General features: G+C 34.3%; 1 protein-coding gene across 1 annotated transcript in view; it reads left to right on the top strand.

The window, feature by feature from the left end:
- frya (furry homolog a (Drosophila)) overlaps positions 1-27359 on the top strand; it is a 76966-nt gene that overhangs the window by 43937 nt on the left and 5670 nt on the right. The window contains exons 38-58 of the mRNA XM_073818486.1: positions 673-776; positions 1259-1441; positions 3323-3524; positions 5699-5820; positions 5934-6121; positions 6448-6539; positions 7529-8130; positions 8261-8358; positions 8440-8610; positions 8751-8891; positions 10745-10924; positions 13187-13357; positions 14622-14696; positions 14778-14948; positions 15635-15643; positions 17510-17713; positions 19651-19794; positions 21520-21692; positions 21847-22087; positions 25199-25348; positions 25482-25580. Of these exons, the coding sequence (XP_073674587.1) occupies positions 673-776; positions 1259-1441; positions 3323-3524; positions 5699-5820; positions 5934-6121; positions 6448-6539; positions 7529-8130; positions 8261-8358; positions 8440-8610; positions 8751-8891; positions 10745-10924; positions 13187-13357; positions 14622-14696; positions 14778-14948; positions 15635-15643; positions 17510-17713; positions 19651-19794; positions 21520-21692; positions 21847-22087; positions 25199-25348; positions 25482-25580 (3520 nt within the window). The remainder of the gene's footprint in view (positions 1-672; positions 777-1258; positions 1442-3322; positions 3525-5698; positions 5821-5933; positions 6122-6447; positions 6540-7528; positions 8131-8260; positions 8359-8439; positions 8611-8750; positions 8892-10744; positions 10925-13186; positions 13358-14621; positions 14697-14777; positions 14949-15634; positions 15644-17509; positions 17714-19650; positions 19795-21519; positions 21693-21846; positions 22088-25198; positions 25349-25481; positions 25581-27359) is intronic.

Here is a 27359-nt window from a genome sequence, read left to right as displayed (position 1 = left end):
GAAAAGTTCTTCCACCTCTCGCGGACAGTTTTGTATACTGTTTTATAACAAATATCAAAGATTTTATAAAAGTTCTTTAAGAAAAATATGATTTTCATATAGCTGCACTTCTAAATCTCCAGTACAGTTGTGCCTTTTTTTTATTTCTTCTTCTACAATAAAACAGCCATTAAGTAACAAAAATAAATCTTTACTTTATATTATGTAACAACATTTTATTCAGATTTGGTTTGACTGTCAAAGTCTACCGAGTCACTCAGACTACAATTACATACTAGCTTTAAAAGCACTGTAACTTGACTTAAATTTAATCTCTCATCATAAAACCAGATTCTTATCAATCCCACAGATTATGCAATCCTAAAATCTTAAAACACGTCACTCAGCAATTATCAGACAGATGGAAAATAGATGATCACCAGCTGCAGTGCTGTCGTCAGAGTCCCTTTGACCCGAAAAAAAATGATAACATGTTACCAATGTTCTTTTTAATGTCTACTTGGAACTCTGATAACAATGGCCATCATCAACGTAATGACAAAACTAAAATACTCCCTTTAAAAAATGTGTTTTGTCACTCACATAGCTGTGAATGTGTTCTGTTCTTTTTAAAAGGTCATTGCTGGTATGTGTTTTTTGTTCATGTACTAAAGTGTGTTTTGTCTGCTGCAGGTGTAACATAGCAGTGATTTTCATGACGGAGCTGGTGGTGGATCACAGTGTGAAGGAGGACTGGGCTCTACACCTCCCATTACTGCTTCATGCCTGTTTCCTGGGTCAGTAGAGCCTCTGTGTTCAGCTCTCATCACAATTTAGAGCATTTTATCAGGGATTACACCCTAGATTAAGGCTGCAAGGTGTGCTCAAATGAAAAGCACTGCTTTTATTTGTAGTACATGGTATTTTTAGCCAAAATGGATTTGCTTTTGTCATATCTTTTGTATCTAATCGCATCTGAACCAGTGCAACCCATAATGCGTCTTATGACTATAACTATGTGGCTTGCTATGAGAACAATGTTGTTATCTCTTGAACATGTAGGATGGACCAACCTTATCATTTTTAGATATGTGAAATACTTGCATCCCTGCAGATTGAGAACTTTTTCAGTTCAATTCAAAACAACATTTAGGAGTTGAAAGACTCATAAAAACAAAGGCTAGAATCAGATATTCCCACTTATCCCTTCCATAAACCCCCCCTGAAATGGATCTAAACAATAATGAATGAGTAAGTAAAAATGTGAACTCTTTTTTAGGTATGGACCACTACCGCCCAGAGGTGTTTGAACACTGTAAAAGGCTCCTCTTGCACCTTCTCATCACGTTATCTTGCAACAACAATTTCAGCCTCATTGCCTCTGTTCTGCTAAACACCAGAGATGCCAACAGCAACAAGAGCCTGACTTTCAAACCCATCTACCAACCCGAGTTCTACACAGGTACTAAACTTAAAGGAAAAATTTGTCATCATTTACTCAGCCGCATGTTGTTTCAAACCTGTATAGGCTTCTTTTTTTTATGCTGAACACAGAAGAAAATATTTGGAAGAACTAAACAGTTGTTGGTCCCCATTGACTTCCATAGTAGGGAAAGAAATACTATGGAAGTCAATGGGGACCAACAACTGTTTGATTACCAGCACTCTACAAAATATTTTCTTTTGTGTTCAACATAAGAAAAAAACTTAAACAGGTTTGCAAAGACATCTAAATATGTCAGAAATAATGCAAACTCTGTGTTTTTATGTATTATTTCATTTATTGAGCACAAAAAAAAAAAATTATTGCTTTAAATCCTTTAAAATCCTTTGTTTTTCAGCATTTTTGTGTATTTTTGTGTAAGTTCAAATACAGGAACACAATGCATTAAGAGCCAGAGGGACAATATAAATGTAACTTATATTGTCTTCTGGGAAACAAGTTAGTATCTTCTGTAGCTTCTGAAGGGCAGTACTAAATGCTCATCTATTTTCTGTTCAAAAGTTTACACTCCTGGGTCTTAATTCATTGTGTTTCCTTCTGAATCATCAGTGAGCGTTTCAACCTTCTGTAATAGTTGCATAAGAGTCCCTCGGTTGTCCTCAGTGTGAAAAGATGGATCTCAAAACCATACAGTCATTGTTGGAAAAGGTTAAAATACACAAAAATGCTGAAAAACCAAAGAAATTGTGGGACCTGAAGAATTTTTCTGATGAATAGCAGGCAGTTTAACTGTTCAAGGCAAAAAAGGGATTTATTAACAAATATCACTAAACAAAAACACAGCTGTGGATCATTCAGGTAACAACACAGTATTAAGAATCAAGCATATATAAACTTTTGAACAGGGTCATTTTTATAAATTCAACTATGTTAAATACCTTATTCAGGTCAGTACGAAAAAAAAAATAGCATTTACTCTGTATGATCCCTCTTTTTTGGGTAAAATAATGAACATTTAGCAGATTCTGCAAGGTGTATTTAAACTTCTGACCTCAACTGTGTAATATGATAACATATGTAAGTAAAGACTATTCTATTAATAAATCTATTAAATATTCATTTTGGAATATCAGTAACTTTAAGTTACTTTATCAAAATTAAGGTGCTTTATCAAAATCAACATGTACATCACAAAACAGAGTCTTGAATTATAATATCATTTACATTATAATGTTCAAATAAATACATTGAAACTATGCTGCAGCTGCATTAATTTTGCAACTACGCTTTTATGTAACTGTTCAACCTGAAAATAAAGGGCGAATTCAATGATGAATTCGGACATTTTGTGAAGCTCTACATTTTATTAAATGTTGTGAAATTCTGCCGTCAATAAGACAAATTTAGCAACTTTTCATGAATCCTGTTTATCACACCCTCCTTGCATGAACACTTACTCATTGGCTTTGGTATTTGACACATAGCTTTGGAGAGTGCAGTCATGTTGAAATCCTGTGGAGGGGTGGAGGGTGAGAATTCTTATCTTTGCAAGAACAACTTCTGGAAGTGCAGCCAAAAACAATTATATGTACACAGAGCATCTAAAGGTCTGATTAGAGCATTCCTATGGACTATTTTTATCTTCTTGCTCTATAGGGACAGTGGTCTCAATGTTTATATTCTGTTAAAGCATGTCTAGGCAAGTCTAAGTCAAAATGATGCTGATAAAATGTCATTCGCCAGCCCCTGTCATAACAGAGAAGTGATTAATGTACTGTTCTTTATTGTTTTCGATTCGGCTCATTTAGGAATGTTATCACTTTATTTGTTTGTCTTGTTCAAATATAAGCTAAAATGTGAGTTCATCTTTAGAGCTTGTTCCTTTCCAAACATTTTTAGGTGGTGTGGACTTCCTGCGGAATGGCCAGGCTTCTCCAATTCCAGATTCTGGCCTCAGTTCCTCCTCTACCTCGTCTAGTCTGAGCCTTGGAGGCAGCAGCTCTAACCTGCCTCACCTGGCCCAGGAAGAGGTGGAGCAAATGGAGAGCAGCACTGAAGATGACGAGAAGAGCAGCAAACTCATTGAGTTTCTCACTACCAGGTACAAGAACCTACAGCCACACAAGCTTGGGGCGTTGTTTTTGGAAAATAAATTACAAGTTTCATTCTGCGAAGATGCATCAGTTGTTAGAAAAAGTGACAGTAAAGACCTTTATAATGTTATGAAGATTCTCTGTAAAAAAATAGTGAATACTGAAAGAATACTGAAAAAAGTCAATGTTTTTCAACATTGATAATGATAAGAAATGATCTTAAATGCCAAATCAGCATATAAGAATGATTTCTGAAGGCTCATGTGACACTAATTGCTGCTGTTTTTAGCTTTGCCATAACAGGAATACATTTTAAAATACACTAACAGTCAGAAGTTTTAAGATGTTTAATGATTATTAAAGAGTTCTCCTCTGCTCACCAAGCCTGCATTTATTTGATCCAAAATACAGCAAAAGCAGTAATATTTTACTATTTAAAATAACTGCTTTCTATTTGAATATATTTTTAATTATGTATTCCTGTAATCAAGGCTAAATTTTTAGAATTACTCCAGTCTTCAGTGTCACATGTACCTTCAGAAATCTTTCTAATATGCTGATTTGCTGTTAACAAAACTTTTATTATTAATATTATCAATATTTAAAACAGTTGAGTAATTTTTTTCAGGATTCTTTGATGAATAGAAAGATCTAAAGATCAGTATTTATCTGAAATAAAAAGCTTTTGTCACATTATACAATATACCATTCAAAAGCGTGGAGTCAATATAATTTTACTGTTAATAAATTGTAGAAAATAATACTTTTATATAGCAAGGGTGCTTTAAATTGATCAAAAGTGGTGATAAAGACATTTATAATGTTTGGAAAGATTTCTGTTTCAGATAAATGCTTTCTATTCATCAAAGAAACCTGAAAAAAATCCACTTAGCTGTTTTCAACATAATGATAATGATAAATGTTTTTTGCAAGCAGCAAATCTGAATATATGAATGATTTCTGAAGGATCATGTGACTGGAGTAATGATGCTAAAACTTCAGCTTTGAAACCACAGGAATAAATTACATAAAATATTTACATTAAAATATTTTCAAATAGAAAACAGTTATTTTAAAAAGTTAAAATATTTCAAAATTGTACTGTTTTTATTGTACTTTAGATCAAATAAATGCAGGCTTGGTGAGCAAAAACTACTTTTTTTGCTCAAAATCTTATTGTTCAAAATCTAGTGTATATTAAAATTTAAAACAGCTGTTTTTAATTTGAATAAAATTTCCCAAATATTTTACTTATTTTTTTTTAATCTAAAATGCAAATAAATGCACCCTTGGTAAGCATAAGAGATTTGAATAAATGTATATTTATATTAAACCTAACAAAAAAAAAGTGTCTGAAAATCAAATACAGTTTAATAGGGCCCAAATAACCTCTAAGTATCAAATCTGCACTGTTATTTGTTCTTATGTAATGAAAATGAAAGGTCATTTCATGTGAATATTCCAGAGCTGTTCAGGAACTGATTCAGGAAATGACACATCTGACACGACTTGCATCTGACATCACTCAAGATATTACAAACTTGTATGTTGCATTTCATCAGTCTACATCAGAGCGGTTCTCACTGGGGTGTTGGTTAAAAAGGGCGTCCGTCTGATGTTGGTGCTGGTGTTGGTTCTTTCAAACTATGTTCACACTGCAGACAATTCCAGATTGGCCATCTTTAAGACTGAAAGCACTGTTATTTGCTCATGATCAGTTTATTTTCTGCCATCATCTTTGGTTGTCATAGTAATGACAAAAGCATTTTCACACTACCGAGTGACTTTCTTCTACAATAACTAATTAACAGAGAAGAGCAGTCAGATTTGAACTGGATGTGGAAAAAATGGATTTGAGCTGCTAGTGTGAACAAGGATGGGAAAACAACCTTTTTTCTTGTATTCACTTAAATATTGGTTCAAACTTTTCTCACCTTATCTCTAAAAGTTTTCATGCATGTTCATCATGCATGTATGAAATATTTCATATATAGCAATTTCTGTCTGATTAAGTTAATAGAAACTTAAAAAAACTAATTTGGTCGTTTAAACAGAAATACTATAGCATCTTTTGGCCCAGTCTGCCATCTAGTGGCAGTTTTGGCCACAACCAAGTAATAAACACATGACACTGCTGTCAAGGCGAAAGTAGATTTTCCTATCAACCCCTGTGTTTTCTTAGGCCTTTTGGACCATTGTGGAGCCACGAAGACATCACTCCTAAAAGTCAACACTCAAAGAGCACCGAACAGCTTACCAATTTTCTCCGGCATGTAGTTTCTGTGTTCAAAGAGTCCAAATCAGGTAAGTCACATTTGTCTTTAGTCATTCCAGTCATTTAATCTTAACAGGGTGCAGCTGATTACTTTTTTTGCTGTTTTTAACTTTTGGATGCCACATGTTATTAATGCTTGTAGACATTAGGCTTGAGCAGCAGTTGAGTGAAGTGGCGTTGCAGTTGGCTCTGTGCAGCTCCTCCAGACATTACGCTGGACGTTCCTTCCAGGTGTTTAGAGCTCTGCGGCAGCCTCTCTCAGCGCTGGCTGTGTCTGACCTGCTTTCACGCTTGGTGGAGGTGGTCGGGGAGCCTGGGGAGGAGGTTCAGGTGAGCTTTTGGTTCTTTAAAAGCATAGTTCAGCCAAAAATGAAAATTCTGTCATGAATTGCTCACCCTTATGTCATAAGATTGTGTATCTTTGGAATACAAATTAAGATGTTTTTGGTGAAATCTAAGAGCTTTCTGACTCTGCTTAGACAGAAACGCAACTGACTTGTTCAAGGCCCAGAAAGGCAGTAGGGACATCATTAAAAATACTGATATCACATGGACTATTTTAACAATGTTGTTACTGCCTTTCTGGGCCTTGAACTTTAATGACAGTTCTGACTGATTCAGTGAGTGAATAAACTTAGAATGCATCTTCTCCACAGGGTTATGTAATGGAGCTTCTCCTTACTCTTGAGTCAGTGGTGGATAATCTAGCTGACTGCCTGAAGAACAATGACTTCTTTGTCATACTACGGTAAGTTTCTGTCTCACATGTGAAATAGTTATGAAAAATCTTGTTTTTGGAAATGGAACAGATTATTGAAGCTTTAAACAAAATATTTTAAATATATATATAGCTGCAAGCGGTAATTACCAGGGTTTAAGACATTATTTAGCAAGCCTGTAACCACCTAAATCAATGATTTTTTTTTTTTTTTTTGCAAATCCAGGTAATTTACTGTAGAAATATTGTTTATGACTGTTATAGCGTCAGCTGTGGTTCAATCTCCTTAAAACTTGGCATGCTTGTTTAGAATCATCTATCGCATGAGCTCAGCAGGTTTTGTGAAGTTTTGAGTTTTCTTTTAGGCTTTATAGGATTTTGGGTACATTTGGAAAGGCTGTTTTTCTAAATGACCCTGTTATAGCTTCTCAAATGATACATTTTTTTTTATTATTATTTATTATTGACCTAGAGAGTCCAGAGAGTTGTACTGCAGTGTTTGTTTGTTTTTTCAGATTGAGACTAGTTAGCAAAAGTAGGTTTTGTACATATTATTAATCATTTAACAAAAGATTTGATTGACTGCAGTGGTTCTAAAGGCCAAGAATGCCCAGAATGTCCAGAATGAGGAGTTCTGTCATATGATACGAATATTGCATGTATGTGTGAAAATCATTTCTTTCAAATTGGGCCCACCGAGTTTCATTTTACTAAAATTGTACTTTTTTTTGATAATTATTGATATTTACTCTATAGAAAATCTTTCTGCACAGGTTTGGTATTGATTGGGCGAAACACCTAGGATTAGTTCGCAAGAGTAGGTTTTTCAAACAATCTAAAATACCCCAAAAATTTGCCAGGTTCACGACTGAATCTGTAAGCTGTAGCGTCCCCATCAGGCCGATTGGGTTGAGCCTTGGTGACATTGTTGGCGGTGATCGAGTCTACTAGAGTAACTTAAACATCAAATGTCCAAGATGCTTTTTTATCCTATTAGTGATCAGTCTGTGTTTCTGCAGGGCATCTTCGCCAGATCCTCCATCCAGCGGCAAGTTAACACTAAACCGTAAAAGCACCAGTCAGCTGGACCTGATCCCAGGAACAGGCACCACTTCTGAGCGAATACGCCACCAGCGTAGCTACTCCGTACCCAAGCGCTTCGGCGAGCCTGAGCGTTCCTCCGAGGTTCCCCGGAGTGCCACCTTGGACCGCATCCACCATCATCAGAGCAACATCTCCAAGCTCCGATCCCTGTCCTCATCCTCCTCCAGAGACAACGTGGTCTCCACTGACCCAACCAACGCCAATCATCCACGCAACCTGCTGGCCACCATCTTTTGGGCAGTGGTGTCACTCATGGAGTCAGACTTTGAGTTCGAGTATCAGATGTCCCTCAGGTTGTTAGGGAAGCTGCTAGGCCACATTTCATTGGATAAGCAGGAATACAGAGAAAAGTTGGAGAAAATCCAGATCCAACTAAAATGGAAGGAGTTCTCTGGGCTTCAGCAACTGCTTCTGAAGGGCTTCACCTCTGCAAACACGACAGAACTCACCTTGGAGATTTTCAGCCAGCTAACAGCCGTTTCACGCCTACCCGTGGTGGACACCTCACAAGTCATAGGTAGACCTTTTCATTTCTAATACCAGATAAATGTATACTTTTGACATAAATCTACAATAATCCACCAAAATTCATGTCCATTCTTCATTTTAATTGAGATTATTAAAGAAAATCTGCTATTACCTTTCAGGTTTCCCATTGAATGTGCTCTGCCTCATCCCACATCTCGTGTTACACTTTGACTCACCTCCTCAATTCTGTAAGGACGTGGCTGAGAGAATTTCGCAGGTCGGTTTTTCGCACTTTTACAACTAATCAGAGAATCTGCTTCACTTTTGTTGGCTGAAAATCACTCATTTTGATTGACAGGTTTGCCTTGAGGAAAAGAACTCCAAGCTGTCCAACCTTGCCCATGTAATGACACTGTACAAAACGCACTCCTATACCCGTGACTGCTTCACTTGGGTCAATGTGGTGTGCCGCTACCTACATGAAGCGTTCAGCGACAGCACACTAAGCATGGTTACTTACATGGCGGAGGTAGGAAGACCACAAATAAAATGAAATTGAATGAAAAAATTATTCGTCTTGTTATGATAAATAAGACAGAAAATGTAAACATACACATACTTACATGCGTTCAGGAAAACATTCTAACACTTTCTGTGTTTTGTAAACAGTTGTTGGAGAAAGGATTACCCAGCATGCAACAAACTCTTCTGCAAATTATCTACAGTCTACTCAGTCACATGGACCTGAGTGGTATTCAAGCCAAACTCTTCAACATGGAGGTTCTAACTACCATAGAGAAGTTTGTTCAGGTGTGACTTTAATTTATCAATTCAAATTCAAAATTTATTTATGGAATTTGTTCAACAGATTTCATTAGAATTTAATAATTTGCAGATGCTTTTGACCATAATGGCCTACAATGCAAATGTTATTTTTTATACTATTATTTAAAAATAGTATTTTTTGTGGTACTGTATTTAGTGCTTTCAAATCGATTAATTGCAATTAACCACATCCAAAATAAAATTTTGTGTTTAGATCATGTATGTGTGTGTGTTGTGGGTATTTATAAATATACGCAGTACACACACATATATTATGTAAAAACTAGGCAAGGCAAAGTTTATTTATCTAGTATATTTCATTGCGATTAATCGATTGAGCAGCACTAATTTTAGTATATATTAATATTTTAATATCAGCTTAATTTTAAATTATATAGTGTGCTTTTTTTCTATTTAACTTTCAGTTTTTTTAATTATAATACTTTAAATTCAATTTATTTTATTTAAGTTAGTGGCCAAAGGAACATTTCTTATTTTTTGTTTAAGTTTTTCAGGTAACATTTATATTTTCATTTTATTTCTAATTTTTATATTTAGTTTTATTTTATGTACGAAAACCAATTTTAATAGTTCAAGTTTTGGTTAAAAATACCAACACTGTTAGACACTGCATTCAAAAATGTATATTTATATTGTATATATGTATATTATACATATAAATATACACAGTACACACAAATGTATTATGTAAACACAAACTTTTATTTTGGATGCGATAAATCACGATTAATCAATTTGACAGCACTAATTGTCATTTTTATTAATATTTTGAATGAGCTTGAATTTGTATTTTCAGTTATCATTTAAATGTAATTTTTAGTTTTGTAATGTGCTTTGATTATTTTTATTAATAGTTTTTTTTTTTCTATTTAACTTTAACTTTTTTAGTTTTTGTAATTATAATACTTTAAATTCAACTTTATTTTATTTCAGTCAGTGGCCAAAGCAGCAATTCTTATTTTTTCTTGAAGTTTACATTTTTTCAGCTTCAGCATTTTATTTCAAATTATTATATTTTATATCATTTTACTTACAAAAACCAATTTCAATTTTTAGTTCACAATACCAACACTGCTACATCCATTCAAACTGTAAATGTGATTTTCCAGTGTGTATTGAATATGATGCAATAAAAGACAATGGTCAAAATATGTAAACAAAATGGACATTATAGCTAAAATATAGCCAAAGGATTCAGAATCCAATTCAGAATCAAGAGCTTGTGATTTTAAATCAAATCGAATGGAAATTGATTGGTTAAAGGAAACACAACACAAAGACATAACTAATCGGTAATCATTTTACACTCTAGTTTTCACAAAATATTATTGCGGGCGCTTCTAAAATTATCCTCAATGATCACATTTAATTGGCTCATATCATTCAGTCTAAATTTACTCATGACATAATAGTGTTTTAAAGCGTTTCTGCTGTAAAACTTCAAGCTGTCTTACATCCTTGGTAAAACCACTAGTTTTCCATCTCTCAACTCTTCCTTCGAAGGGAGAAAAAAAGAGAATTAAAAAACACGACCTTGTGCCAGGACTATAAATCCAAAGGCACACCCAGCAGCAGTCTATAAACAGTCAGTCCTATTGGCTGCTGTCCACATTACTGAGGCCTTCAGTGTGGCCTCACAGCAAAGACGCTCCTCTGAACTACTGCTTCTCTTGCCGGGCTCTTGTGTTTATCTCGGCAGAGGACGAGACTGCTGCTGCTTGTAAAGATGGATTGACTGTATGTAATGCTTTGTGAGGTAAGCATGTTTCTGAATGCGTCCTTTGAGGAATAACTTTGGTTTGTTTCTGTGACTTTAGACTGCACACTGGAAGGAAGCCTTGAACATATTAAAGCTGGTGGTCTCCCGTTCGGCGAGTCTGGTTTCGCCTTCGTCCCCACTGAGTAACGCATCCACTGTGGATGTCAGGCGTGTTTGGGATACACCCTCTAAAGCCCTGCCTGGAAAGACCCTTGACTTTCACTTTGACATTTCAGAGGTATGACATGTCTGTATCTGTTTTACTTTCTGTGTTGTCATTAAACAATACAAGTCAAAAGTTTTGACACTGAAATGTGTTTCCTTAAATGCTTGAAATCAGTTTTGCATGTAAACTCCTTCAGTAAGGTTTAAAAACCATCCCAGGATGCGCCTCATAAAGTTGGTTAACAAGAACTGGAATGTAGGGAAAGGGTGGTGACTGTGAAGGAGCTAAAAATGGTTTTGAAAATTTTTTGGTTACTGTATAATTCTCATACTTTCATTTGCGTTATTTTTAGTGCTTTCAAAATTAATGCAGGCGCAGGCGACGTCACTTTATTGAATTTCTGTATATCTGGACCACAAAACCAGTCATAAGGGACAATTTTAAAACTGTAAAGATTATCAGTTTTCCATTGATGTATGGTCTATTAGGATAGGACAATATTTGGCCGAGATACAACTATTTGAAAATCAGGAATCTGAGGTTGCAAAAAAATCAAAATATTGAGAAAATCGCCTTTAAAGTTGTACAAATGAAGTTCTTAGCAATGCATATTACTAATCAAAAATTAAGCTTTGCTGTATTTATAGCTGGAAATTTACAGAATATCTTCATGGAACATGATCTTTGCTTAATATCCTAAAGATTTTTGGCATAAAAGATAAATCTAATAATTTTGACCCATGCAATGTATTTTTGGCTATTGCTACAAATATATTCGTGCTACTTAAGACTGGTTTCGTGATCCAGGGTCACATATTTCCTACTTGCTGAAGTTTACAGGTAAATATGACATTTATTATAATGAGTTTATGTGAAGATTGTTTTAAGTTCAAGTCTAATAAATGTAAAAATTGATAGCTCTCAATTATACTGTAATGTTGAATGCTATAGTAAATTGTTTAATATTAAAAAAATAACAATTTCTTAGAGACGTCAGTAGTATTGGTATCACTGATACTCACTTTTAGTCATACTAAGGATGCCATTAAACAAATATTAAAAATATTACTGTCTTTTTGGTGTTTCTACATTAATTTGAAGATTGAATGTGAAATTATTGCAGTATATATAAAAGTATATTTAAAAAAAACTAATGTTAGGTTGGATTAATCGCAATTAATCACGAATAATCGTGAATAATTTAAGAAAAAAGTGCGATTAATTAGTTATGTTTTAAATTAGTTGACAGCACTAGTTATATTAAAATTTAATCATTTAATATATATATATATATATATATATATATATATATATATATATATATATATATATATATATATTATAATTATTTAATTCTACATAGAACTTTTACACATGAAACACATGAAAAAATAAGACTGAAAAAAACACTAAATATTATTTTTATTATTTGATGTTATTTTATTATTTTAAAAGTAATTGTATTATTATTTATTATTATTATTGTAAAAATAATAAAGTTTTTATTTCTTTTAAGTGGTGGTGTACATTAAGTTAGTGAAGCTGAATTGGTACATAGTGTGTAAAATGAGCCATGCCAGCAAACCACCAAAAGCTGGCATCCTGTATGGATTTGTCCACATTTTCCAAGGTGGAGTCATGCATTTTTCATGTTTTTTGTATCATTGTTATTTTACAGTAACATTTGTTTTAACGCAAACTCTAAAGGTTAGTTTTCTGTTTAAAACTTGCTGGAAATATGAACAACCTGGCCTCATTAAAGTGTGGGAACCAAACAGGGAGCTATTTGTGTAGTGCATGAATTCCAGGAAATGATGTCAGTCCGGCTGTGTCGCTTTGCATCCAGAGCGGCAAGAGCTGGACAGCCCTTCTAGAGTCTCCAAGCAGACTCCTCTGCCCTCTGTCAAATACCTCTGGGACGCATTTAGCCTCTAGCAAGTGGGCGAGACACTAGGAAAAAAACTCAAAACTGACAAGGAACTCAAAACATGCTCCATCCCAGGAGAAAGGATTTCACAGGAATTAGGGGCAGGTGAACTCAAAAAGGGAAATCCTGACATTCCCCCAAGCTTTGTTTGGTTTACTTTTTTGAAGTTCTGTTTTTCAAAACTCCGCTAAGAGACACAGAGGAATAGGACCATTGAGAAAAGACGTCCACTTTTTCCAGCAGGTTCTGAACTGTTGCTCAGGATCTGTGGCAACTTGACGTTAACGAAGGGAATGTGCTGGGATAAAGGCTTTTGGGCTGAGGGCCACATGCTCATGACATGAAAAGAAAAGAACAAACGTAGAATCCCTGGGATTAAATAGTGCGTGACGTTGTGTGTGTTTTAGACACCGGTGATTGGCCGGCGGTATGACGAGCTTCACGGTTCTCCGAGGCAAGATGGCAAGAACGGAGGAGGGGTTACCGTGACACGCAGTACCTCCTCTACATCCTCAGGCTCCTACCAAAACAACCACGTGCTGGTGCCTGTCAGCTGGAAACGACCACAGTCCTCACAGGTGAGCACTCACTAATACACTTTGTTCTAAAAAACAAAGCTTAAATATTATTTCCATTTATATATCTCCTATATTTTAATATACATTTGAAGTCAAAACTTTACATACACCTTGGAGAATCTGCAAAATGTTAATTATTTTATCAAAATAAGAGGGGTTGTACAAAATGCATGTTATTTTTATTTAGTACTGACCTGAATAAGGTATTTTAAATAAAAGATGTTTACATATAGTCCACAAGAGAAAATAATAGTTGAATTTATACAAATTACCCTGTTCAAAAGTTTACATCCATATGATTTTTAATACTGTGTTGTTTCCTGAATGATCCACAGTTGCTTTTTTTGTTAAGTGATAGTTGTTCGTGAGTCTCTTGTTTGTCCTCCAAAGTTAAACTGCCCACTGTTCTTCAGAAATGTCCTTTAGGTCTCGCATTCTTTGATTTTTGAGCCTTTTTGTGTATTTGAATCCTTTCCAACAATGACTGTATAATTTTGAGATTCATCTTTTCACACTGAGGACAACTGAGGGACTCATATGCAACTATTAAAGAAGGTTCAAACACTCCCTGATTCTTCGGAAGGAAACACGATGCATTAAGAGTTGGAGGTGAAAACTTTTGAACAGAATAAAGATGTGTAAAGATTCATTTTCCTGATTTTGCCTAAATATCATATTTTTTTCATTTAGTACTGCCCTTCAGAAGCTACAGAAGATACTTAAATGTTTCTCGGCTCTTAATGCATTGTGTTTCCTTCTGAAGCATCAGTGAGCATTTGAACCTTCTGTAGGAGTTGCATATGAGTCCCTCAGTTGTCCTCAGTGTGAAAAGATGGATCTCAAAATCATACAGTCATTGTTGAAAAGGGTTCAAATACACAAAAATGCTGAAAAACCAAAGAATTTGTGGGACATGAAGTATTTTTTTAAATAACAGCAGGCAGTTTAACTGTTTAGGACAAACAAGGGACTCAATTATCACTAAACAAAACAAAAAACAGCTGTGGATCATTCAGGTAAGAACACAGTAATAAGAATCAAGTATATGTAAACTTTTGAACAGGGTCATTTTTATAAATTCAACTATTATTTTCTCTTGTGGACTATATGTTAACATATTTATGTGAAATATCTTATTCAGGTCAGTACTAAAAAAATAACATGCATTTTTTTTTATTCCTCTTATTTTGGTCAAATAATTAACAGTTAACAATCTGCTATATTTTTATTATTTTTATTTTGTGTTATTTTTCTCCTAATTTAGAAAAGAACTCGTGAGAAGCTGGTGAATGTATTAACCTTGTGTGGCCAAGACGTTGGACTCACCAAGAACCCATCTGTAAGTGATGCATATTAGTATCCATCCAGTATTAAATAATCAAAAAATATGTCCGAAATCATTCTAAAGCATCTCCTACAGGTGATTTTCTCATCCTGTGGGGAACTGGACCTGATTGAGCACCAGCCCAGTCTGGTGTCCTCCGAGGACGGCACACGGGACACCGAAAACATGGATGACACCACTTCAGAACAGCAGTTCCGTGTATTCAGGGACTTTGACTTCCTGGATGTAGAACTGGAAGATGGAGAGGTGAGCAGATATTTAAAAAACCAAACCAAAATGTGACCCTGGACCACAAAACCAGTCATAAGGTTCAATTTTACAAAACTGAGATGTATACATCATATGAAAGCTCAATAAATAATCTTTCTATTGATGTATGGTTTGGTAGGATAGGACAATATTTGGCTGAGATACATCTATTTGAAAATCTGGAATCTGAGAGTGCAAAAAAATCAAAATACTGAGAAAATCACCTTTAAAGTTGTCCAAATTAAGTTCTTAACAATGCATATTACTAATCAAAAATTACATTTTGATATGTTTACAGTAGGAATTTTACAAAAAATCTTCATGGAACATGGTCTTTACTTAATTTCCTAATGATTTTTGGCATAAAAGAAAAAACAATAATTTTGACCCATACAATGTATTTTTGGCTATTGCTACAAATATACCCCAGCAACTTAAGACTGGTTTTGTGGTCCAGGGTCACAAATGATCTGTGCTTGTGAAATCTTTTGACTTCCAAATTACTTGAACTTTGTTTTGACTGCAGTAAAGTGGACCTTTGGGGAAAGCAGTGCTTAGCATTAAACTTTCGCAAAGTATTAGTCAAGAGTTAAAGTGTTGCACTGTTTGCGCAATACCACTGTAACTTTGTCTAACTCTTTGTGATACATTCTCCTCTCCTTGTTTATGTCTGTGCCGTCAAGGAGATGCAGGTAAGCCCAGGAATCCGCCAGTATTGTGCTGTGTGCAGTAGAACGAGATGATATTGTGTTTATTCAAATTCTGTGCATTGTGATGCATGTCCATAACTCTGCCTGGAAACATAATTTTGTTTTAATCAAGTTCAAAACCAGTTTAAAATGGATTAATCAAAATGTGCACATTTAGGTTGAAAAGACAAAATTCAAACATAATTTTTTGTGCAAAAGTTAACACAACAACCAGAAGTAGTTTTAACCATCTTTTATGTTGTTATAGATGTTAATACATTTTTAATATATTTTTTTTATGTTGTTATATTTTTAGATGTTATAAACATTTATTAAACATATTTATTTAATTATTTTTTACATTTATTTATTTTAAAATCACAATATTATTTAGAAAGTTTGGAGTTAATGCGTTTTTTAAAACTGTTTGAAAGACATATATGTGATTATGGACCACAAAACCAGTCATAAGGGTCAATTTTTTTAATTGAGATTTAAACATTATCTGAAAGCTAATAAATAAATAAGCTTTCCATTGATGTATGGTCTATTAAGATAGGACAAAAAAATCTAAATATTGAGAAAATTGCCTTTAATGTTGTCCAAAATGAAGTCCTTAGCAATGCTTACCACTAATTAAAAATTAAGTTTTGATATATTTATAGTAAGAAATGTACAAAATTTCTGAATGGAACATGATCTTTACTTAATATCCTAATGATTTTTGGCATAAAAGAAAAATCAATAATTTTGACCCATACAATGTATTTATGCCTATTGCTACAAATATACCAGTGCTAAAGACTGGTTTTGTGCTTCAGAGTCACATATAATGTTACAGAACAGTCTCCTGGTTTCCACAATAATATTAAGCAGTATTACTGACAATTATAAGAAATGTTTCTTGAGCACTAAATCAGCATATCATGTGATCATGTGACACTCAAGACTGAAAAATTCAGCATTTCCATCCCAGGATAAATTACATTTTAAAATATATTAGATTGGAAAAATGTTTTGAATTACAATTATATTTTACAATATAGCAGTTTTTACTGTATTTTTGGTCAAAACAATGCAGCTTTGGTGGGCATAAACGACTTCTTTCAAAAATCTTACCAACCCTAAACTTTTAAACTGTAGTGTACTTAAAAAAAAATGAAAATAGTCACCCCTTTTGTGGTTTTTATTTGATTTCAATATGTGTGCTTTTAATAGCTTGGCCGTCTCTTAGTTTGCACTCTCTTATGAAATCATTAAAGTCGGTTCATTGAGGTCATTCTCCAAATTTGCTGAAGCTGCAAGGCCACAGAGACATTGAAAGGGCAGATTCAGCCTTTCAAATAAATTCTCTCTTCTGGATACATTTCAGGAGTGTTTTTTATAAAACCATGTTTTCATTTCAACCTTCAGTGTGACAGTTTCAAAGACCTTTTGCTTCTTTACCATTGTGTTTTGGTCAAGTATGATTAAAAAAGAAAGTAATTAAAGTAGTGCAGTAAAAGCACAGCCTTTTGAGTTCGGTGTTTAAACGAGATTCCAGAAGAAAACATTTCTAAAGTGCTGAACTGGATCCGTGTTGGAATGTGGATGTTGACTCTTGACTCTTGATGTCAAGGCATGTGGCTGCAGCGATAACTTGAGCCTCCTCCAAAATAAATGGCCTTTAGGCACTTTATTACTTACTCTACAAGAATGTTTTAGAAATGTGTTCCTGTATTGCGGTTTCCCTACTGTGTTAATCTTTTATATAACTCACAGACTGAGCACCTTCACATATAGAGCATGACTGTGTGCGTTTTGAAATGTGGTTGTGTGTCACATACCAATTCTGAGGACTTTGTATTTCTCTCGCTCTTTCTCTGACAGGGTGAAACAGTTGACAGCTTTAACTGGGGTGCGCGGAGGCGTTCTATTGACAGTCTGGACCAGACTGAAACCCAACCATTGGAGGAGGACAGCCAGCTTTCAGGAAGTTCGCCAAGCCTGTGTCCAATCGTCCATGATGATTCTGACGAGTCTTCTGAGGAAGAGTCCCTCACAGCCAGCCAGATCCTCTCAGCCTCACAACTAGTAATGTTGAATTTGCTCTATTTTTTGTACACTTTTTAACTTAAAGGATTAGTTCACTTCCAGAATAAAAAATCGCTGATAGTTTACTCACCCCCATGTCTTCCAAGATGTTCATGTCTTTCTCTCTTCAGTCAAAAAAAGAAAGGTTTTTGAGGAAAACATTCCAGGATTTTTCTGTCCTTATAGTGGACTTCAATAGGGATCAGCATGTTGAAGGTCCAAATTGCAGTTTCAACGCAGCGTCAAAAGACGCAATCCCAGCCAAAGAATAAGAGTCTTACCTAGTGAAACGATGTGTCATTTTCTAAAGAAAATAAAACTGTATATACTTTTCAACCACAAATGTGTAAACGCAGTAAATCGACCCAGTGTTTACAAAGCAAATGTGCAAAGACAGTCAAACGCACTTTACAAAACAAGATAAAACAACACTGTCAGACGATTTTAAAGTTAGAGGAGAAAATGAGATTTGATACCTTTTTGAATAGGAGTACACAGAAAAAGAAATAACCGTGCATGATCTTTCCAACGTGGTTACGTAATTTATTGGTCGAGGGTCAATCTACTGCAAGATGAGCATTTGAAAGCATATAAACTACAAAAAAATACATAGAATAAAATAAAATAATCATAATCAGATGGACCCACGCAGAGCACGGACATGCAGAGCTAGTGCTAGTAACTGTGGTTAAAAAGTATATACATTTTTATTTTATTTTTTTTAGAAAATGGCAGATCATTTCATTAGATAATACCCCCCCAGATGAATATTTATTTATAAATATTTGCGTTTTTTTATACAGAGTTGGTTGACCAATATGATTATTTTATTTTATTTTATTTTATTTATAGACACATACTTAATATTAACATGTGTAATATTTTTATTTTTAAAATACAGAGTTGGTTGACCAGTATAATGATTTTATTTTATTTTTTACATTTCTTTTTATTTAATTTTTTTATTTCTTAAAAAAAAAAAAAAAAAAGTATACTTTTCGACCCAGTGTTTGCAACGAGAATATGCAAAGCAAGTCAAATGGCTTTTACAAAAAAGAGGTTAAACAGTGTCGGGCGATTTTCAAGGTTATGTAGTATATACATTTTTATTTTGTTAAAAAATTACAGATCATTTTGCTACATAAGACTCTTATTCCTCGGCTGGGATTTTATTTTATTTTATTTTATTTTATTTTATTTTATTTTATTTTATTATTTTATTTTATTTTATTTTATTTATTTATTTATTTTTTTGTATGTACAAATTTTTTACATGAACATATGTAATACTTCTATTAAAAATACAGAGTTGATTGACCAATATGATTATTTTATTTATTTTATTTTTATATATATATTTTTTTTAATCTATACTTTTCAACCACAAATGCGTTGACCAATATGATTATTTTATTACTTTTCTTATTTTATAAAAAAATCTATACTTTTCAACCACAAATGCTCGTTTTGCAGTAGATTGACCCAGTGTTTGCAATGTAAAAGTGTAAAGAAAGCTAAACGGTCTTTACAAAAAAAGGTAAAACAATGATGTCAGACAATTTTTAAAGGTTATGTAGTATATACATTTTAATTATTTTAGAAAATGACAGATTGTTTCACTACATAAGACCCTTATTCCTCGGCTGTGATCATGTAGAAAAATCCTGGAATGTTTTCTTCAAAGAGATGGCGATTTGTATTCTGAAAGTGAACTAATCTTTAATGTGATAAATGAAACTGGATATTTATTGGGAAATATTGTAGGCAGGATTTTCCCCATTAGGATTTGATTGGATCAAAAAAAAAGAAAAGTTGTTTTAGAAGTACAAACATTTGATAAAAGATTAGAGAAACTATTCTTTTATGATGTTTTTTTTAACAAATCTCATAATATGTTTTATCTATAACGTCTAATCAAGCTCTATTTCTCATTTCAGAATGTCAGCCTTTCTCCTACTGAGGAACTAAACCCCATGGACTCCCCTCCTGTTTCCTTTGACAACTCTCAAGCTGACCCAATTCCTCTTTCCACCCCAACGCCCAGCTTTGAGATTTCAGTACCCGAGGGCTCGAATCATCGGGTGAATAAGAGCTTCAAAATGGCTGATCTTTGGGGGCAGACACATTCCTACTCATACCGCACTTCTGTTCTGGAGTTTTTCCATTAACACGGTTTAAAAAGAAATCTCTTTCTGTGCTTGCTTTATCTGTCTGGCTCAGCTTTTAGCATGGGTAGATTTTAGGTAGTAGCTGCCTGATACTATTTTTCCAATTATATACTTTTTGTAGGTTGGGGCATTAGATTAATGTGCAAAGCGGCTTGGAATTGCAAGTAATTTTTGCTCATTAAAAGCTCCCTGTTTCTATCTGCTAACCATTTCTCTGCTAACCGCTTTTTGTCATTGAGGCCTACCACTGCCTACCACAGTCTCAAAAAGAGGCTCTGGATGAGCCACTAGGGCAATGTGTATGGCTTCTCTGTGGGTGGCAAGGCTGTAACATCACTCACATGCTAAATGCTAGGGGTGCAAATAAAGAGAGTGTACCCATTGCCTGTGGCCGTAAACATGAGACCAGACCAATCAGATTTTGGTCCTCCATTTTTTGTAAAGGTCTCTTAATATATCTGAATTTGACATTTTTGAAAATTATTGATTTTTTTTTTTTAAATTGTAAATATTTTTTGAAAAAAATTTAAATTATGAAAAAAACAATTCTCAGCGTGAAGAGTTGTAGTTTTAAAAGGTTAGTGAATATTTATTTATAAATATATAGATTTTATGTTGATGTTTTTTTGTGTGGGCTATTTTATTTTAATTTATTTATTTTTTATAAAAAATATAAATTAAAGTAATTAGGTAAGTTTTAGTTTTGGAAGGTTAGTGTATGTTTATTTATAAATATATTTATACATGTATTTATATATATATATATATATATAAATTTTTTTTTTTTTTTTTTTTCATTAGCAAGCCTGTCTGCTGTCTAAATATCACTGTATATAAAATATATTTTAAATTATAATAAACGTAATTATTAAATCAGTGTGTAAATTAAAATGTTAGATTGTTAAAATATTTGTTGACAGAAAATGTTTAGCAGTTAGTAAATTATGTAACTGAAATTTGGGGGAATCACTTTTGTATTTTAGCCGCAGAAGTTATATCTGAATATATCTGAATTTGACATTACTTTTTGAAAAAAATTTAAATGATAAAAAAAAGCACTCAAAAGAGAAACGATTCTCAGCATGAAGAATTTTAGTTTTGAAAGTTTAGTGCATATTTATTTATAAATATATTTATAAGTGTATTTATTAAGAAATATATTTAGAAATATATTTTAAATTAATACATGAAATATTTGTATTTTAAAAATACAGAGGTGGTTGACCAATATGATTTATTTTTATTTTATTTTTATTTTTTTTACAATTTTTATTTTATTTGCTACCCTGTCAGCTGTCTAAATATCAGTATATATAGAATATATATATATATTAAAATGTTAAATACATTTTTTTTTCATGACAGAAAATGTTTAGCAGTTGGTACATTACATAACTGACATTTGGGGGAATCACTTCTGTATTTTAACCACAGAAGTTATCAAAAAGTAATTGTCTGATTAATCAGTCTGACCAAAGTCAGCCACATAATCTCATCTTTTCTTAATAATACTTTTTCACAATGAAAGTTTTCGTTGCCACAGCTGTTTCCATTGTATGACTAATGTGTAATGCATTTGCACTGGCGATAAATACTTACCAAGCTTTCTTTCTTCTTGTAAATCCTGTCCAAAACTAGGCTGAGGATTCGGCTGAAGAAGAAGAAGAAGAAGCTATTGTTAATGAGAACGATATATCACTCTGCATTTGCGAGTCGCCGCCTGCCTTTAATTGTTCTGACATCCTAACACCAGACACACCCCAAAGAGAAAACAACTTCTTTACCGACACTGAGACATGTTGTGTACCCAGGTACTGTACATAAGCTTCAAACTCTCAACAAACACAACTCTGTTGTAGTTTTAGTAGAAAAGTCTGGAAAAGTCAAACTTATCTCAAATTTCTCATAGCTGCTGTTTGAAACTTTTTTCCCTCACCACATAATTCTATCCCTCACTTCCTCCAGTGGGTTTGGAGACCAGCAGAACTTTGTGGCACAGGCAGAGGAGGAAAAGGAAGAGCTGTTGCTAGAGTCCCGTTCCTCCCCTCCGCCTTCTCCTTTTTTCTCTGCCATCTTGGCTGCCTTCCAGCCGACTGTGTGCGATGATGCCGAGGAGGCTTGGCGCAATCATCTCAACCAGTTGGTGGCCGACTCGGATGGTTCCTGTGCGGTTTACACTTTCCAAGTCTTCTCCTCACTCTTTCAGGTAACTCATAGATTTTTATCAGGCAGTTTCAATAAAGATCATAAAGTGAAATTAAAGGGATAGTTCACCCAAAAATGAAAATTCTGTCAGGGTAATTTCACTTCCAGAACAAAAATTTAGAAGTAATTTACTCACCCCTTTGTCATCCAAGATGTTCATGTCTTTCTTCAGTCGTAAAGAAATTATGTTTTTTGAGGAAAACATTTCAGGATTTCTCTCCATATAGTGGACTTCTATGGTGCCCCCGAGGTTGAACTTCCAAAATGCAGTTTAAATGCAGCTTCAAAGGGCTTTAAACGATCCCAGCCAAGGAAGAAGGGTCTTATCTAGCGAAACGATCGGTTATTTAAAAAAAAAAAAACGTTTAAACCTCAAACTCTATGTATTCTGGTTCATGTCAGTTAGGGTAGGTCGAAAAACTCCCATCTCATTTTCTCCTCCAACTTCAAAATTGTCCTACATCGTTGTTTTACCTTTTTTTGTAGGGCGTTTGATATTCTTTGCATGTTCACTTGTAAACACTGGGTCGGTACTTCTGCAGCGATGTAGGATAATTGTGAAGTTGGAGGAGAAAATGAGATGGAAGTTTTTCGACCCACCCTAACTGTCAAGAACCGGAATACACAGAGTTCACGCAGAGCTAGAAAAGACGAGCGTTTGAGGTTAAAATGTATATAAATTAGGGCCGGGACTCGATTAAAAAAATTAATCTAATTAATTAGAGGCTTTGTAATTAATTAATCGAAATTAATCGCATTTTAATCGCATATAAATATTTGACCTGAGAACAGTGAGAAGTAAGTTTTTTCATATGGATTTTTACTATACCATTGAATAATGACTGAATACAAACTTAAGCAACAAAATATTGTTTATTTTTGTTTAACCAAGTCCAACAGACCAGTGCAATATTGCCATTAACTGTAGCAATAGGATACAGTGTTTCCCATAATGAAAACATTTATTTCAGTGAAAAAATAAATCCAAAACTCTCTATTTTAACATTTTGAACAATAGGGCTTTACAATCTTTTGCTATTTTTTTTTTTAAATAAATTCTTGTGTTTTAATTTTTCTCATAATCAAATGAAAGCATAAACATTTATTTATTTTTAATCAAATGAAAAATAAACCTTTTTAATTTTTGGCAAACAAACAGAGGTTTGCTGTTAAAATCAATAAATAATAATAATCATAGTATTTTTTTCTACAATTAAGTGTTTAATCTTGTTTTTATATTTATTTTTTTATCATATATATATTGTTTTTTGTCAATTATTTAAATAGGAATATTGTTCTGTTTCATGTTAAACCGTACTTTTATTTTGACAGGTTGCCGTGAAGTTTCTGTGTGTAAAGTATGATATGATGCTAGTTTTCTCAAATGAAACGGTAAAAGTGACACTGACAGTAGCTTTGGAGATTGAGTCTATCTGTTCATGTGAGATGCAAATGCCAAAAATTAACGGGAGCATCACGCGTGCAGTGTAAAAAAAACGCGTCTCTGCCATTCATACATACAGAGGCAAACGGTACATGCAGGATTCATATTAAAACGGTCTTTTTGCATTTCAGTTTTCACAGAGTCTAGTCCATATCGCGATTTGAATTAAGTGACAGGCCAACTTTTGATTTATCAATCCAAAAATCGACGAATTTACGTGGCATTCCGCGCTATAGTAAATTCGGTTTTTATGAATGGAGTCCGAGATCCAGTCCGTGTTTTCTTGGAGGAGACATTGTAAACGCGCCCCCCTAAGATAATGGTAGGGGAAACACTGGGATATTTAGAAATATACTAGCCTTCATTTCAGAAATTCAGGTACCCTATAGGTAGGTAGACCTTCTGTAAAAGCATTGAGGTGATACTTGAGGCTCGATGTGCTGCGTTGATATGCGAATTCCTTTGTCTGAACGCTAGTTGGTGCTCCAGTATAATCGGTCCGCTGAAACTCATCCAGTGAGAAACGTTCCGCGGTGCAAAATTAAGTGCGATTAAAATGCGTTAAAAAAAATTAACGCGTTATTTTTGTGTAATTAATTAATCTAAATTAACGCGTTAAAGTCCCGGCCCTAATATAAATTGTAATTTTTTTTAAATTAACCAATCGTTTTGCTAGATAAGACTCTTCTTCCTCGGCTGTGATCTTTTAGAGCCCTTTGAAGCTGCATTTAAACTGCATTTTCGAAGTTCAAACTCGGGGGCACCATAGAAGTCCACTATATGGAGAGAAATCCTGAAATGTTCTCCTCAAAAACCATAATTTTTTTACGACTGAAGAAAGAAAGACATGAACATCTTGGATGACAAGGGGGTGAGTAAATTAGCTGTAAATTTTTGTTCTGGAAGTGAACTTCTCCTTTAATTACTCACCCTCATCTTGTTTCAAACCCGTAAGACCTTTGTTCATCTTTAGAACACAAATTAAGATATTTTTGATGAAACCCAGAGAGCTTTTTGACCCTGCAAAAACAGCAAGACAACTACCATGTTCAAGGCCTATTTCATCAAAAATATCTTAATTTGTCTTCCCAAGATGAACAAAGGTCTTACAGGTTTGAAATGACATGAGAGTGAGTATTAATAACAGACTTTTAAACTATCCCTTTAATCAAATGACATTTTTCTAACGTCCTTAATGTTGCAGGCTGTATTGTTGATGTCAAATGATGCTGATTTTATTCATTAAATAAGATTTTGATTTGATTAGATTTTAGAGTTTGATTGCAACACATAATCATTACTATTAGTGTTCATCATCTGTTTTTGATTACCCCATCACTGTTTTTAATATTTATACCATATGCATCCTTATACATCGACTTAACATACAGTAGTCACCACTAATAAGCTACTAAATATATTGTAGTAGCCTACATTTTTTTTTGTACAGCTGCTTTGAAACAATTTGTATTGTGAAAAGCGCTATACAAATAAACTTGAATTGAATTGAATTGAATTGAATTGGATTTTCTTTAGTTCATCAAACAAAGCTGACAACTCAGTTGCGCCAAAGTTTTAGAAACATGCAGCATCTTTGATTACATTCTATTGGTACTGACAACATGCTGGTTTGGGACAGAATATGATGTGTTTTTTTCTGACCTCCAGAGTATACAGACCCAGTTCTGCACCTTGACCTGTGACGCTGCTGGTTATCTTGGCGACGGCCTTCGTGGAATTGGAGCGAAGTTTGTAAGGTCGTCCCAGATGCTGACATCCTGCTCTGAATGCCCCACGTTGTTTGTCGATGCAGACACTGTGAGTTTCTAGTTTGAATATGAATTATGTCAATGCTATATCCAGAATACTTCCAGTTCCTATCCTATTAAATTACTCGTTCAATGTGTGCGATGCTTGTATTATAAAATGTATGTCTAAATATGTGTTTCAGATTGTGTCTTATGGGCTCCTGGAGAAGATGAAGTTTAGTGTGTTAGAGCTGCAGGAGTATCTTGAGACCTACAACAACAAAAAGGAGGCAGTCATATCAGTATGTACAATAAAGCATTATAATTAATTTCTTAAAGCCACAATATGACGATTTTTTATTAAAATATCTAAAAATCACTAGAACAGTGTTATATATTTCACTGACTTGTTACTTACATTATCCCAAATGTTTTAAAGAATGTTTAAATCTAGAGAAGTAAGCAGTTTTAATTAGTGAAACAGGCCGTGTTTTTGCGTCGCCTGCCAATGACGTCATACACCCTTGATTATCCGGTTTTATTTTGTAGAAAACATGGAAACCCCAAATATGCTTTAATGTGTTATGCATTTTATTAGACAGGTGATGAACGCACAGAGTAGCATATAACAGAACTTTCATCACACTCAAATGTATCTAGTATGATAAAACAGCGCTGTTTTTTCTTACATACACGTGACTGGAAAAGCGGAAGCGATCGACTGTGGCATAATAAAAGCTCCGCTGCTTTAGAGCCATGTATCGTGCTCGTCCTTCATTCGCAATCACTCCAGCGTCCTCGTTTCGCTTCCACGACTTTCAGCCCCGCCATGCTACTCACCACAGTGACCTTAATAAGTATTTAATACATTAGCTCATCCATGAACATGATTTCTGCCCGAGTCTCTACAGATTGCATCGGCTGTTGGGGTGAAGACAACAACTCCCATGATTCCACAGCTAGATTCCACATCTAGCTGCGAAAACTTACATATTGCGCCTTTAAAAGGCACTCCGAGTATTAAGACTTGCGTGGCTTTATATAACATAAATTATGTCTCTTACTGAAATCTGTAATGGAAAACCCACGAAAGTTACGTTATTTAAAAAAATCCACATCGTTTTATACATATTTTGGACTATGAGGGCGCCCCAAAGTGATGTAAAATGGTTGCACTCTGTGAGCTACTGGCGCTACCTGTTGCTGTTTTCACCACAACACAACTCGGAATAAGCAACTGGAAAAATAAAATTAGGGCTAAAGTGGAGAGAACAAAGACAAAGGTCTTTAGGAAGTTTTACTCGTCCACAGGTTTTTCTCTTTTTCTTATCACTTGTCACTTAAAGGGATGGTTCGGAGTAGAATTGACTTCATTGCTATGCACTCCGAAGCCCATCTAAATACCCCATCCGAAGTTTTTTTTTACCTTAGTCAAACATTTATGGAGATATTAGAGTTTTTCGAATTGCTTGTTACAGGAGTGAATGGTACATGTGATGTATATCGTAAATTGCACCACTAAACGTGCAAGTAATCTTACCAAACTTGTACAGTAGTGTAAATAGGTTATGTACTCACAAAACGCTGCATCAGAACATTTGTAAGTCCACCATGAGTGTTTTAAAAACACGTTTTAGCCGATCCCTACTAGTCTCAAAAACTACAAATGGCGACACGTCGACGTCACTTCCCTGGTTTGAAAAAAGCACGTAAAAGTCCTCCTACAACATCTGTGTGCATGTCAACTTGGAGGACTTTTACGTGCTTTTTTCAAACCAGGGAAGTGACGTCGACGTGTCGCCATTTGTAGTTTTTGAGACTAGTAGGGATCGGCTAAAACGTGTTTTTAAAACACTCATGGTGGACTTACAAATGTTCTGATGCAGCGTTTTGTGAGTACATAACCTATTTACACTACTGTACAAGTTTGGTAAGATTACTTGCACGTTTAGTGGTGCAATTTACGAGATACATCACATGTACCATTCACTCCTGTAACAAGCAATTCGAAAAACTCTAATATCTCCATAAATGTTTGACTAAGGTAAAAAAAACTTCGGATGGGGTATTTACATGGGCTT

This window comes from Garra rufa, chromosome 14, assembly GCF_049309525.1.
Source record: "Garra rufa chromosome 14, GarRuf1.0, whole genome shotgun sequence".
Lineage (NCBI taxonomy): Eukaryota > Metazoa > Chordata > Actinopteri > Cypriniformes > Cyprinidae > Garra > Garra rufa.
This window is presented reverse-complemented; position numbering and strand designations above follow the sequence as displayed.